The 14,787-nt window shown below is 42.8% G+C and overlaps 1 protein-coding gene across 1 annotated transcript in view; it reads left to right on the top strand.

Moving 5' to 3' along the window:
• The window catches only part of nbeaa (neurobeachin a), a 161,616-nt gene that overhangs the window by 89,780 nt on the left and 57,049 nt on the right, over nucleotides 1-14,787 (top strand). The window contains exons 26-28 of the mRNA XM_079804696.1: nucleotides 4,375-4,436; nucleotides 11,191-11,255; nucleotides 12,290-12,398. Coding sequence (XP_079660822.1) covers nucleotides 4,375-4,436; nucleotides 11,191-11,255; nucleotides 12,290-12,398 — 236 coding nt within the window. The remainder of the gene's footprint in view (nucleotides 1-4,374; nucleotides 4,437-11,190; nucleotides 11,256-12,289; nucleotides 12,399-14,787) is intronic.

Here is a 14,787-nt window from a genome sequence, read left to right as displayed (position 1 = left end):
GCAAATTGTCGCCTCTTTTTCCTCTTTGTAGTGGAGATGAGTGGTACCCGGTGGGGTCTTCTGCTGTTGTAGCCCATCCGCCTCAAGGTTGTGTGTGTTGTGGCTTCACAAATGCTTTGCTGCAGACCTCGGTTGTAACGAGTGGTTATTTCAGTCAAAGTTGCTCTTCTATCAGCTTGAATCAGTCGGCCCATGACCTCTGACCTTTTCTCTTTTCACACCATTCTTTGTAAACCCTAGAAATGGTTGTGTGTGAAAATCCCAGTAACTGAGCAGATTGTGAAATACTCAGACCACCAACAACCATGCCACGCTCAAAATGTCTTAAATCTCCTTTCTATCCCATTCCGACATTCAGTGTGGAGTTCAGGAGATTGACCAGGACCACACCCCTAAATGCACTGAAGCAATTGCCATGTGATTGGTTGATTAGATAATTGCATTAATGAGAAATTGAACAGGTGTTCCTAATAATCCTTTAGGTGAGTGTATTTTCACTGGCCTCACAACAATTTTTTTTTTAATTTAAATGTATAAATTGCAAAAAAAAATAATACAATGATATAATATACATAACGTAACACTTTATTTTAGTGCCCTTGTTACATGTACTCACCATATAATAACAGTAAATTATGCATAATTACTAACCCTACAGTAAGGACATGTGGTTCATTAATATTATTCAGTACTTTGAGGTGTTTTTATACATGCAAGTAAAGTGTTAGTGTTCATTTTTTCACCTATTTTTAATTTAGTCTTAGTCTTGTGCTTGTTAGTTTTAGTCATATTTAGTCATTCACATATCTCAAGTTTTATTCGACTAAAAGTCTTGTCATTTTAGTCTAGTTTTAGTCAAAAGAAAACTCAATATATTGTGTGGTAAAATAAGTTACATAAAATATATATAACCTGCATAATGTGTGTGCCACAACAGCACAGCTAACTGGTGGATTTACAGCACAGATGCCTAAAATCTGCATTAGCTTATGAGATGATGGGCAAAAATATCGATTCAGTATGAATTCATATGTATATATCCTGCTGTACATATAAGAAAACATAAGTTTGCCTTTTAGCTCTATTTTAAACTTTTTTGGGGGTTAAATTATATTTGCTTGCATTCATTACTATTCACTATTATTAACATTTTAAGCCAGCAGTTATGATCTGCAATACTTTTTTGAGCAACTATACTACATGTATATTTATTAAAGAGCCATACAGGCTCCAGTAATGGCATTACAAATGAACATTATTATTTTTCCAGCCACAAAATGACTCTAATTCTCCTCTTTGCAGTGGAATTCTCTAGTTTAACCTTAATTACTACACATTTTGTAATATAAATAATACAAATATTAGAAGACAAATATTTTAAATTGTCATTAATGGACCATAATTATTGCACAAATAGTATTTAGTACCAAAAGGTCTCCTCAAAATATTCAATAAATATTTTTGAACTAAAATATAGGCTATTTATTTATTTTTTAAATAGTTAAGGTGTGTGGTCACAATTGACCACCAATGAGTAAGGAATACCTGAGGGAAGTGTTCAGTGGTCAGATCAGTGATAGAGTTCATATTTATTTGAATATTTAGTGTGAAATCAATGGAAGCCCTAAATCTGAAGTCCACATCTAGTTACTCACTTTTGCTTCTTGTTCCACCACTGTCTTTTGTCTCCTTATATATCCTTCCTCTCCTCTCCTTCTCTCCTCCTCTCTCCTCCTCTCCTCTCCTCTCTCCTCCTCTCCTCTCCTCCCCTCTCTCTCCTCCTCTCCTCTCTTCTCTCTCCTCCTCTCCTCTCTCCTCCTCTCCTCTCCTCTCTCCTCCCCTCTCTCTCCTCCTCTCCTCTCTTCTCTCTCCTCCTCTCCTCTCCTCTCCTCCTCTCTCCTCTCTCTCCTCTCTCCTCTCCTCTCCTCCTCTCCTCTCCTCTCTCCTCCTCTCCTCCCCTCTCTCTCCTCCTCTCCTCTCTCCTCCTCTCCTCTCTCCTCCTCTCCTCTTTCCTCCTCTTCTCTCTCCTCCTCTCTCCTCCTCTCCTCTCTCCTCCCCTCTCCTCCTCTCCTCTCTCCTCCCCTCTCTCTCCTCCTCTCCTCTCTCATCCTCCTCCTCCTCCCCTCTCTCTCCTCTCTCCTCCTCTCTCCTCTCCTCCACTCCTCCTCTCTCTCCTCCTCTCTCTCCTCCTCTCTCTCCTCCTCCTCCTCTCCTCCTCTCTCCTCTCCTCCACTCCTCCTCTCTCTCCTCCTCTCTCCTCTCCTCCACTCCTCCTCTCTCTCCTCCACTCCTCCTCTCTCCTCTCCTCCACTCCTCCTCTCTCTCCTCCTCTCTCCTCTCCTCCACTCCTCCTCTCTCTCCTCCTCTCTCCTCCTCTCTCCTCTCCTCCACTCCTCCTCTCTCTCCTCCTCTCTCTCCTCTCCTCCTCTCTCCTCCTCTTTCCTCCTCTCTCCTCTCCTCCACTCCTCCTCTCTCTCCTCCTCTCTCCTCCACTCCTCCTCTCTCTCCTCCTCCTCTCCTCCTCTCTCTCCTCTCCTCTCTCCTCCCCTCTCTCTCCTCCTCTCCTCTCTTCTCTCTCCTCCTCTCCTCTCCTCTCCTCCTCTCTCCTCTCTCTCCTCTCTCCTCTCCTCTCCTCCTCTCCTCTCCTCTCTCCTCCTCTCCTCCCCTCTCTCTCCTCCTCTCCTCTCTCCTCCTCTCCTCTCTCCTCCTCTCCTCTTTCCTCCTCTTCTCTCTCCTCCTCTCTCCTCCTCTCCTCTCTCCTCCCCTCTCCTCCTCTCCTCTCTCCTCCCCTCTCTCTCCTCCTCTCCTCTCTCATCCTCCTCCTCCTCCCCTCTCTCTCCTCTCTCCTCCTCTCTCCTCTCCTCCACTCCTCCTCTCTCTCCTCCTCTCTCTCCTCCTCCTCCTCTCCTCCTCTCTCCTCTCCTCCACTCCTCCTCTCTCTCCTCCTCTCTCCTCTCCTCCACTCCTCCTCTCTCTCCTCCACTCCTCCTCTCTCCTCTCCTCCACTCCTCCTCTCTCTCCTCCTCTCTCCTCTCCTCCACTCCTCCTCTCTCTCCTCCTCTCTCCTCCTCTCTCCTCTCCTCCACTCCTCCTCTCTCTCCTCCTCTCTCTCCTCTCCTCCTCTCTCCTCCTCTTTCCTCCTCTCTCCTCTCCTCCACTCCTCCTCTCTCTCCTCCTCTCTCCTCCACTCCTCCTCTCTCTCCTCCTCCTCTCCTCCTCTCTCTCCTCTCCTCCTCTCTCTCCTCCTCTCTCTCCTCTCTCTCCTCCTCTCTCTCCTCCTCTCTCCTCCTCTCTCTCCTCTCCTCCTCTCTCCTCCTCTCCTCCTCTCTCTCCTCCTCTCTCTCCTCTCTCTCCTCCTCTCTCTCCTCCTCTCTCCTCCTCTCTCTCCTCTCCTCCTCTCTCCTCCTCTCCTCCTCTCTCTCCTCCTCTCTCCTCCTCTCTCCTCCTCTCTCGCCTCCTCTCTCTCCTCTCTCCTCCTCTCTCTCCTCCTCTCTCCTCCTCTCTCCTCCTCCTCTCTCTTCTCCTCTCTCTCCTCCTCTCTCCTCCTCTCTCCTCCTCCTCTCTCTTCTCCTCTCTCTTCTCCTCCTCTCTCTTCTCCTCTCTCCTCCTCTCTCCTCCTCTCTCCTCCTCCTCTCTCTTCTCCTCTCTCTCCTCCTCTCTCTCCTCCTCTCTCCTCCTCTCTCCTCCTCCTCTCTCTCCTCCTCTCTCTCCTCCTCTCTCCTCCTCTCTCCTCCTCCTCTCTCTTCTCCTCTCTCCTCCTCCTCTCTCTCCTCCTCCTCTCCTCCTCTCTCCTCCTCTCTCCTCCTCCTCTCTCTCCTCCTCTCTCTCCTCCTCTCTCCTCCTCTCTCCTCCTCCTCTCTCTCCTCCTCTCTCTCCTCCTCTCTCCTCCTCTCTCTCCTCCTCTCTCCTCCTCCTCTCTCTTCTCCTCTCTCCTCTCTCTCTCTCTCCTCCTCTCTCCTCTCTCTCTCTCTCCTCCTCTCTCCTCCTCCTCTCTCTTCTCCTCTCTCCTCTCTCTCTCTCTCCTCCTCTCTCCTCCTCCTCTCCTCCTCCTCCCGTTGTCCTGTCAGGCTTTAGTGTCTGTGCTCTCACCTTGTCTTGACCTCCTCACAGTTGAATGTTTGTCTGTGTTTGTTGTCTAATTAAAGCTGAATGTTGTGTAATTGAGATGTACAGTTTTAACTCAATATAATCGTGATGTAATGCTACACTCGTGTACAGTGGGGATTCAATGTAAACCCAGAAATACAGTAAAACCTTTAGAATGTTATTTGCTGCAGAACGACTGGTGTTTATTCTTCTTCTTCTTCTTCCCACTGAGATGGTTGTGTCTGATATGCTCATGCTAAAATCTGTCCTGTCGCTGCACTGCTGCAGGTCTAGTGTGTATGAAGTCCAGCACATCCGTCGTGGAGCTCGTCATGCTGCTGTGCTCACAGGTGAGCTTTCTCTCTTTATACACTTTCATTTCCACTTCCTTCGACTGTAATCCACCACTATATTCTATCCCCACTACACGATTAATACAGCACAGCTCACACTGAAGTGCATTGAGAAGGTCTTGGAAAAGGTCACCAGTGCTGCAACATTTACCGCTGTCATGAGCCTCATGAGCTCGCCTTTGAGCTGGACCTTCAGTGTCCGGTTTCAGACACGCCCTACACCCTACGCCCTACTCCCTACACCCTATGCCCTACTCTCTACGCCCTAGTCTCTACTCCCTACGCCCTACACCCTACTCTCTACTCCCTACACCCTACGCCCTACACCCTACTCCCTACACCCTTCTCCCTACACCCTACGCCCTACTCTCTACTCCCTACACCCTACTCCCTACACCCTACGCCCTACTCTCTACTCCCTACACCCTATGCCCTACGCCCTACTCTCTACTCCCTACACCCTACTCTCTACTCCCTACACCCTATGCCCTACGCCCTACTCTCTACTCCCTACACCCTACTCTCTACACCCTACTCCCTACACCCTATGCCCTACGCCCTACACCCTACTCTCTACTCTCTACACCTTACTCTCTACTCCCTACACCCTATGCCCTACGCCCTACACCCTACTCTCTACTCCCTACACCCTACTCTCTACTCCCTACACCCTACAAGGTAACAAGGGAACACCACGAATCTGTTTAACCACTTGAAAATTAAACAGAGTGACCTATGACAATCTAATAAAGAAACAAAAACTGACGAGAGCAGGGGTGCCGTGTAAACGTCCTTTTTTCTCCTCATATTTTTCAAATAATTCTCTTTGTAAACTTTGTTCAATGCATGCGAGATTGCGAGTGCTGCCATATTTTTGAATATGACCAGGGTTTAGTGCTTTAGGGTTTAGGGTTTAGTGCTTTAGGGTTTAGTGCTTTAGGGTTTAGTGCTTTAGGGTTTAGGGTTTAGTGCTTTAGGGTTTAGTGCTTTAGGGTTTAGGGTTTAGTGCTTTAGGGTTTAGTGCTTTAGGGTTTAGTGCTTTAGGGTTTAGGGTTTAGTGCTTTAGGGTTTAGTGCTTTAGGGTTTAGTGCTTTAGGGTTTAGTGCTTTGGGGTTTAGGGTTTAGTGCTTTAGGGTTTAGTGCTTTAGGGTTTAGTGCTTTAGGGTTTAGGGTTTAGTGCTTTAGGGTTTAGTGCTTTAGGGTTTAGGGTTTAGTGCTTTAGGGTTTAGGGTTTAGTGCTTTAGGGTTTAGTGCTTTAGGGTTTAGGGTTTAGTGCTTTAGGGTTTAGGGTTTAGTGCTTTAGGGTTTAGTGGTTTAGGCTTTAGGGTTTAGTGCTTTAGGGTTTAGGGTTTAGTGCTTTAGGCTTTAGTGCTTTAGGGTTTAGGGTTTAGTGCTTTAGGGTTTAGTGCTTTAGGGTTTAGGGTTTAGTGCTTTAGGGTTTAGTGCTTTGGGGTTTAGGGTTTAGTGCTTTAGGGTTTAGTGCTTTAGGGTTTAGTGGTTTAGGCTTTAGGGTTTAGTGCTTTAGGGTTTAGTGCTTTAGGGTTTAGTGCTTTAGGGTTTAGTGCTTTAGGGTTTAGTGCTTTAGGCTTTAGGGTTTAGTGCTTTAGGGTTTAGTGCTTTAGGCTTTAGGGTTTAGTGCTTTAGGGTTTAGTGCTTTGGGGTTTAGGGTTTAGTGCTTTAGGGTTTAGTGCTTTAGGGTTTAGGGTTTAGTGCTTTAGGGTTTAGGGTTTAGTGCTTTAGGGTTTAGTGCTTTGGGGTTTAGGGTTTAGTGCTTTAGGGTTTAGTGCTTTGGGGTTTAGGGTTTAGTGCTTTAGGGTTTAGTGCTTTAGGGTTTAGTGCTTTAGGGTTTAGGGTTTAGTGCTTTAGGGTTTAGTGCTTTAGGGTTTAGGGTTTAGTGCTTTAGGGTTTAGGGTTTAGTGCTTTAGGGTTTAGGGTTTAGTGCTTTAGGGTTTAGTGCTTTAGGGTTTAGGGTTTAGTGCTTTAGGGTTTAGTGGTTTAGGCTTTAGGGTTTAGTGCTTTAGGGTTTAGGGTTTAGTGCTTTAGGCTTTAGTGCTTTAGGGTTTAGGGTTTAGTGCTTTAGGGTTTAGTGCTTTAGGGTTTAGGGTTTAGTGCTTTAGGGTTTAGTGCTTTAGGGTTTAGGGTTTAGTGCTTTAGGGTTTAGTGCTTTAGGGTTTAGTGCTTTAGGGTTTAGTGGTTTAGGGCTTTAGGGTTTAGTGCTTTAGGGTTTAGTGCTTTAGGGTTTAGTGCTTTAGGGTTTAGGGTTTAGTGCTTTAGGCTTTAGGGTTTAGGGTTTAGTGCTTTAGGGTTTAGTGCTTTAGGCTTTAGGGTTTAGTGCTTTAGGGTTTAGTGCTTTGGGGTTTAGGGTTTAGTGCTTTAGGGTTTAGTGCTTTAGGGTTTAGTGCTTTAGGGTTTAGGGTTTAGTGCTTTAGGGTTTAGTGCTTTAGGGTTTAGGGTTTAGTGCTTTAGGGTTTAGGGTTTAGTGCTTTAGGGTTTAGTGCTTTAGGGTTTAGGGTTTAGTGCTTTAGGGTTTAGGGTTTAGTGCTTTAGGGTTTAGTGGTTTAGGCTTTAGGGTTTAGTGCTTTAGGGTTTAGGGTTTAGTGCTTTAGGCTTTAGTGCTTTAGGGTTTAGGGTTTAGTGCTTTAGGGTTTAGTGCTTTAGGGTTTAGGGTTTAGTGCTTTAGGGTTTAGTGCTTTAGGGTTTAGGGTTTAGTGCTTTAGGGTTTAGTGCTTTAGGGTTTAGTGGTTTAGGCTTTAGGGTTTAGTGCTTTAGGGTTTAGTGCTTTAGGGTTTAGGGTTTAGTGCTTTAGGCTTTAGGGTTTAGGGTTTAGTGCTTTAGGGTTTAGTGCTTTAGGGTTTAGTGCTTTAGGCTTTAGGGTTTAGTGCTTTAGGGTTTAGTGCTTTAGGGTTTAGGGTTTAGTGCTTTAGGGTTTAGTGCTTTAGGGTTTTGTGCTTTAGGCTTTAGGGTTTAGTGCTTTAGGCTTTAGGGTTTAGTGCTTTAGGGTTTAGTGCTTTAGGGTTTAGGGTTTAGTGCTTTAGGCTTTAGGGTTTAGGGTTTAGTGCTTTAGGGTTTAGTGCTTTAGGGTTTAGTGCTTTAGGCTTTAGGGTTTAGTGCTTTAGGCTTTAGGGTTTAGTGCTTTAGGGTTTAGGGTTTAGTGCTTTAGGGTTTAGTGCTTTAGGGTTTTGTGCTTTAGGGTCTAGTGCTTTAGGCTTTAGGGTTTAGTGCTTTAGGGTTTAGTGCTTTAGGGTTTAGTGCTTTAGGCTTTAGGGTTTAGTGCTTTAGGCTTTAGGGTTTAGTGCTTTAGGCTTTAGGGTTTAGTGCTTTAGGCTTTAGGGTTTAGTGCTTTAGGGTTTAAGGTTTAGTGCTTTAGGGTTTAGTGCTTTAGGGTTTTGTGCTTTAGGCTTTAGGGTTTTGTGCTTTAGGCTTTAGGGTTTAGTGCTTTAGGCTTTAGGGTTTAGTGCTTTAGGGTTTAGGGTTTAGTGCTTTAGGGTTTAGGGTTTAGTGCTTTAGGGTTTAGTGCTTTAGGGTTTAGTGCTTTAGGGTTTAGTGCTTTAGGGTTTAGTGCTTTAGGCTTTAGGGTTTAGTGCTTTAGGGTTTAGTGCTTTAGGCTTTAGGTTTCAGTGCTTTAGGGTTTAGTGCTTTAGGGTTTAGTGCTTTAGGGTTTAGGGTTTAGTGCTTTAGGGTTTAGGGTTTAGTGCTTTAGGGTTTAGGGTTTAGTGCTTTAGGGTTTAGGGTTTAGGGTTTAGAATGAGAAGCCGCGCGCGCTGTGAGAAAAAGTGTCTCTGTGCACTCATCCGAGAGCGCGCACACGTCTCTCAGCGCGCAAATATTGAGTTCTCTTTCAAGTCTTGCTCTTGAATGGACAAACTGTGATGGTCAACATGTCCATCTTGATGAGTATCCTAGCAGACATAGTCTGTGTATGCCTTAAGTGAACTTTATACAGTCGATAAAGACGACGCATATCCGATCATTAGGTCTTAAAGGGGCAGTAGCCTTTACTGCCGTCTGTTTAATGTCAAACAACAAAAGACAAGGACATCACTCACCGCTCTTGATTGAATAGCTTTAGTAAGTTTAATAGGATTAATCTTTAATTTATGCACTCAAATATGCAATGTTATTTTACATTTGATACATTTCTGTACCTGAAAACTAATGTTAGACGTACCTGAAAAGCATATCTAGCCGAACCATATTGTTGATCTTATTTATTTGTGGTTATCATTTTTACGTGAATACTTTTATACTCTGATTTGAATATATGTTATATTATTTATTTTAATAGTTCTAAAAAGTACAACAAATGTTACAATTTCAATTCAATTGTTGAAAGGTGTATTTTTAATAAATACAACACATTCCCAAAGTCATGTGAAATAATCGTGTTACATAATCGTGATTTCAATATTGACCAAAATAATCGTGATTATGATTTTTTCCATAATCGAGCAGCCCTACTACTCTCTACTCCCTACACCCTACGCCCTACTCTCTACTCCCTACTCCCTACGCCCTACACCCTACGCCCTACTCTCTACTCCCTACGCCCTACACCCTACACCTTTCTCTTTACACCCTACGCCCTACTCCCTACACCCTATGCCCTACTCTCTACACCGTACTCCCTACACCCTACTCCCTACACCCTACTCTCTACACCCTACTCCCTACACCCTACGCCCTACTCTCTACACCCTACTCCCTACACCCTACGCCTAACTCTCTAAACCCTACACCCTACTCCCTACACCCTACGCCCTACACCCTATGCTCTACTCCCTACACCCTACTCTCTACTCCCTACGCCCTACTCCCTACGCCCTACTCCCTACACCCTACTCTCTACTCCCTACGCCCTACACCCTACTCCCTACACCCTACTCTCTACACCCTACTCCCTACACCCTACGCCTAACTCTCTAAACCCTACACCCTACTCTCTACACCCTACGCCTAACTCTCTAAACCCTACACCCTACTCCCTACACCCTACTCCCTACACCCTACTCTCTACACCCTACTCCCTACACCCTACTCTCTACACCCTACGCCCTACTCCCTAAAAATTTACATTTACAAATTACATAAAAATTTACATTTACAAATGTACAACTTAAATTGCATGTATTTGTAAATTTGAGCAGTTCATGCATTCATTTGGAATCAAACCCAAGACCAGTTTGATAATAACTCAACCCAACTCATTTATAAAGCACTCTCAAAGCCATTAGAATGGACCAAAGTGCTGTGCATAAATAGTAAAAATAATCGTAAAACCCATACAATAAATTCAAAAATTCATAAAAACATAAAATAACAAAACATAACACCAAGAAAATCATGTACCCAATTGCTCACAGTTCTCAGACCTAATCAAATGCCGTAAACTTGATAAGTAAGTCTAGAAATCCTTAAAAGTGTCCACGAGGATTTAATAAACACGTGACCCTTGACCTCAGCAGCAGTCGAGCGTCTCGCGGGTATATCTGTGCCAGTAGCCAACAACACCATCATGTGGCTCAAAATTATACATTTTACTTTAATGCCAGAAATCATTAGGATATTATGTTTCATGAAGATATTTGGTCAATTTCCATATCATAAATGTATTATTAGTATTAGTAATATGCATTGCTAAGGACTTCATTTGGACAACTTTAAAGGAGATTTTCTCAATATTTAGATGTTTTTGCTCCCTCAGATTCCAGATTTTACAATATTGTCCGATTATTTATTCATCTGAAGATGATCTATACGTCTCAGTTTCACAGATTTGACCCTTATGACTGGTTTTGTGGTTTGTATTGTAACTTAACTTCCCTTTGTGAGACTTTAAATGAGACGTTTTTTGGTGTACAGTGAGAATATAAAGCATAGATCATTTGGATTTTGGAAAATATGATTTTCTCAATATTTAATGCACCCTCAGATCCCAGATTTTCAAATATTGTCCATCAGTGGAGAGATTATTATTCATCTGAAGATGGTCTATACATTTCAATTGAATAAATATTGACCCTTATGACTGGTTTTGTGGTCCAGGGTCACATTTGTAATGGCACAGAGTGCAGGAGCCGCGTCTGTTTAAATAACGTTAAGATTTCTACAAGCGTTCCTGATGTTTTTCAAGCAAACCAACAGTTAAGAAGTGAAGAATTCTCACTTACCTTTAACCACTGCGCTCCATAACTGCCGTCAATCTAACCCTAGTCCTGCACACGAGGAGAAATGTCACTTTTCTTACCACTAAACTATGGAATGAATGTCCGGTTCTGACTCCAGGAGCCCCTGACCTCTCCTGACTACAGCATCTCCGCAGGCTCCAGAGCTGGAGTTAAGAGTAGGAGGTTAGGGGTGTAGCAGTGACCCATCCGGTGCTGGCCGCCCTCTCCCCTCCCTCTCCTCCATTTCCCGTCATCACTCCATCAGCACGGATAGTATTACCGAAGCTCTAGGCCCTCCATTAGTGTCTCAGGGGACGAAACTGTACCCTAAATATTGATTGGCAGGAAGCAGAAGGTAATGGGAGCCGACTGTGGTGTGTCCTTCTAGAAGCATCTAAGTGCATTCTGCCTCTCTTCCTCAATAATCCCTCTCGTTTATGTGGAAAAGAGCCAATCAGGAAAGATCATAGTCAGCAGCCACACATCATCCACTCTGAAAGACGACACAAACATAACATTACCATAAAAATAGGCATAAATCAGTCAAATCCACCATTCTCCATAATGGTTGTTTTGTGTTGTTTCAGGAATGGCAGAACTCCATCCAGAAGAACGCAGGACTTGCATTCATTGAACTTATTAATGAGGGGCGGTAAGATTTTTAAAGTCTTAAAACATTAAAGGGTTAGTTCAGCCAAAACTGTAAATTGTGTCATTAATGACTGAGCCTCATGTGGTTGGACACCCGTCAGACCTCCGTTCATCTTCAGACACAAATGAAGATATTTTAGTGTAAATCTGATGCTCTGAAAGGCCTCCATTGGCTCAACTTTACACTCTCAAGACCCTTAAAAGACACTAAAGACTAAAGTTACAAAGTCCATCTCACTACAGCGGCTCTACAATAACTTTATGAAGACGAGAATAGTTTCTGTGCGCAAAAAAACCCTAAATAACGACTTACATAGTGATGACGATTTCAAAATAATGCATCATGAAGCTTCGAAGCGTTATGAATCAGTGAGTCGATTCAGCGGTTCAGAGCGTTATGAATCAGTGAGTCGAATGATGATTCGGATCGCGTGTCAAACCGCCAAACTGCTGAAATTCGCTGATTCATAACGCTCTGAACCGCTGAATCGACTCACTGATTCATAACGCTCTGAACCGCTGAATCGACTCACTGATTCATAACGTTCTGAACCGCTGAATCGACTCACTGATTCATAACGCTCTGAACCGCTGAATCGACTCACTGATTCATAACGTTCTAAACCGCTGAATCGACTCACTGATTCATAACGCTTCAAAGCTTCATGAGGCCGTGTTTTGAAATCGTCATCACTATATAAGTCGTTATTTAGGGTTTTTTTGCGCACAGAAACTATTCTCGTCTTCATAAAGTTATTGTAGAGCCGCTGTAGTGAGATGGACTTTGTAACTTTAGTCTTTAGTGTCTTTTAAGGGTCTTGAGAGTGTAAAGTTGAGCCAATGGAGGCCTTTCAGAGCATCAGATTTACACTAAAATATCTTCATTTGTGTCTGAAGATGAACGGAGGTCTGACGGGTGTCCAACCACATGAGGCTCAGTCATTAATGACAGAGTTTACATTTTTGGGTGAACTAACCCTTTAAGCATCTTATTGGAAGGAGATGCTCATTATGCCTCTGTTGTGTTTGTGTCAGGCTTCTGTGTCACGCCATGAAGGATCACATCGTCCGTGTGGCCAACGAGGCGGAGTTTATCCTCAACAGACAGAGAGCAGAAGATGTTCACAAACATGCGGAGTTCGAGGTCAGTCGGAAAGTAACTTTTTTGACCACCTGACACCTTTTTTTTCCTCCTCGACATTTAGCCTGTTCATGTGCTTGTGTTGTAAATATAATTTATTCTGGAGAAATATTCTCAACAGTGTTCAGTCAGCTTTGACATATTTAAACCGTGGTGGAAAGAGGACTGGAAAAGCATACTCGAGTAAAAGTACTGTTACTTGTTAAAAAATGTAGTGCAAGTAGAGTAATGCTGCGTTCACACCAAACGCGAATAGAGCGTCAAAATCGCGTCTACCGCGTCTAGTTTCACGCGCGAACATTTTGAATGCATTCGCGTGTCCGCGGCGAATTGGACGTGCGTAGAAATCGAGTTCAAGGCGCTTCAGGAGAAATATGTCATAAAACACCACTCTGCCTCTTTTCATTTTCATTAAAAATATATATTAAGCATTAATAGCCACACAAATGTGGTCCAGGCAACTCCTACATTATCTTCACTGCATGTATGTTTAAATATCCTTAAAATATAAAGTTATGAAACTTCTCTTTACCCTCAGTCAAAAAGATTTGGCAGACAACAAATTATAGATTCATGAGAGCAAAGATCGCCCGTTAGATCAACACAAGACGAACCAATACAGGCCATCAGAGCAGCAGCAGACGCCAGAAGGACTGGCTGAGGAAAGGCTGCTCTCGCTGGGGTTATGAGCGCTGATCGCCTGGATCTCACAACTCCAAAAACACAAGATTATTTTTTTTAATAGGCGCTCTCTTTATAAATAAACTACAGATTTGAGCTTTAAACAACTACATTCTCACCTGAAAAAGTCTTAAAACTACATTTTGTGACACAATAGTTCTATTTTTAAATTATGCAGGGTTTCTCATACACGTCACTTTACCACGTGACCGCAGTGAGCAGGCTCCTGATTGGTTAACGCGGCGTGAATTGACGCCAAAGTTTACATTTTTCAACTCGGGCGTCAGACGCGAATTCGCTTCAAACGCGTGAAAGCACCATGCGCAAGTCGCGCGAACTGGACGCGCGAATGAGGCGGATTCGCGTCCTTCGCGCCGCGCGAAACGCGCCGCGAGACCTCCAGACGCGCGTCAACGCGCCTTTCCATTGACTTAACATTGAAATCACTCGCGCCAGACGCTCTATTCGCGTTTGGTGTGAACGCAGCATAAAAGTACCTGTCTTAAATACTACTCAAAGTTGGAGTAAAAAGTAGCCCTTGTGAAAGTACTCAAGAGTAGTGAGTATTATGCTATGAATGTTATTCCACCATATACCCTGCGAATTAAAAATGTAGCTGACTCTTTTATGGATGATTCTCAGTAAGAACAAAAAAACATGAGATCAACAGTATTTCAATATTTCTCCAAGTTTTATTTTTGACTGCTCGCACTAAAAATACAGCCGTGTAATATTTGAGAAAGCAACCAATAATCTGGTAACATTTATGACAACCAGTCTGTAGAGGATTTCTTGCGGTTAATTAAAAAAGGTTGCAAAGCGTTGTACATTAACAATTTTATGTTAAAAAAGCAGTTCTTTCTTTTCAAGACGCATTCATTACTGCTTTAATTTCACTGGATGTTTTCTCTGTTAAAGGAATACACTTCAGAAATCAGAATCCTGTAACTCACGATTTTCACCACTGATTATTTTTGCTTGTAATTAAAAACATAAACCTGATTTAAATATAAATCTGATGTTTTATGAGTTATTTGCTATATAGATGGACTACAATTTTAAATCGCCATGAGAACACATTACATTAAAAACTGCACTTGTAATGAGTGTAAAATCAACATTATAATTTTCACTCACAATCTTTTCTTTATTATTAAAAACTCTGATTCTCTTATTTTGAATTTTTTTTTATTTCTATTGGATTGTCTTTTGATTTAGTTATGCTGGTATGTATATTTTTGGAGTTTTATATATGATTTGTAATGACGTTGACAGGACAAAAATAAACCTAATCTAGCGACTGCAGGTTTAGGGAAAATAGCGCTGTAAAAATAACGATACAGCACTTAAAATGTACTCAAGTAAAAGTAAAAGTACACTGTTTTTAAACTACTTAATAAAGTACAATTCCTGAGGAAAAACTACTCAATTACAGTAACCAGAGTATTCGTAATTCGTTACTTTACACCACTGTATTTAAATCTGCATATCTTTGATATGTTTACCTTTTATAAAGGGCATTTTCCCCCTAATCTTATTAAATATAGGCAATGCTTCAGCTTTCAGTTTATATTCTTAAATTTGATCTATAAATTAAATTAGAATAATAAGACACTGAAGGGCTGTTACCAATCAAATTAAATAATTTACACTGAAAAATTACAACTGCATTAAAAAATGTTATGAGATTGTTTTAAATATTTTTGAATAT

This window comes from Gobio gobio (assembly GCF_949357685.1).
Source record: "Gobio gobio genome assembly, chromosome: 22".
Lineage (NCBI taxonomy): Eukaryota > Metazoa > Chordata > Actinopteri > Cypriniformes > Gobionidae > Gobio > Gobio gobio.
Note: the sequence above shows the minus strand (reverse complement) of the source record. Positions and strands in the feature narration are given on the sequence as shown.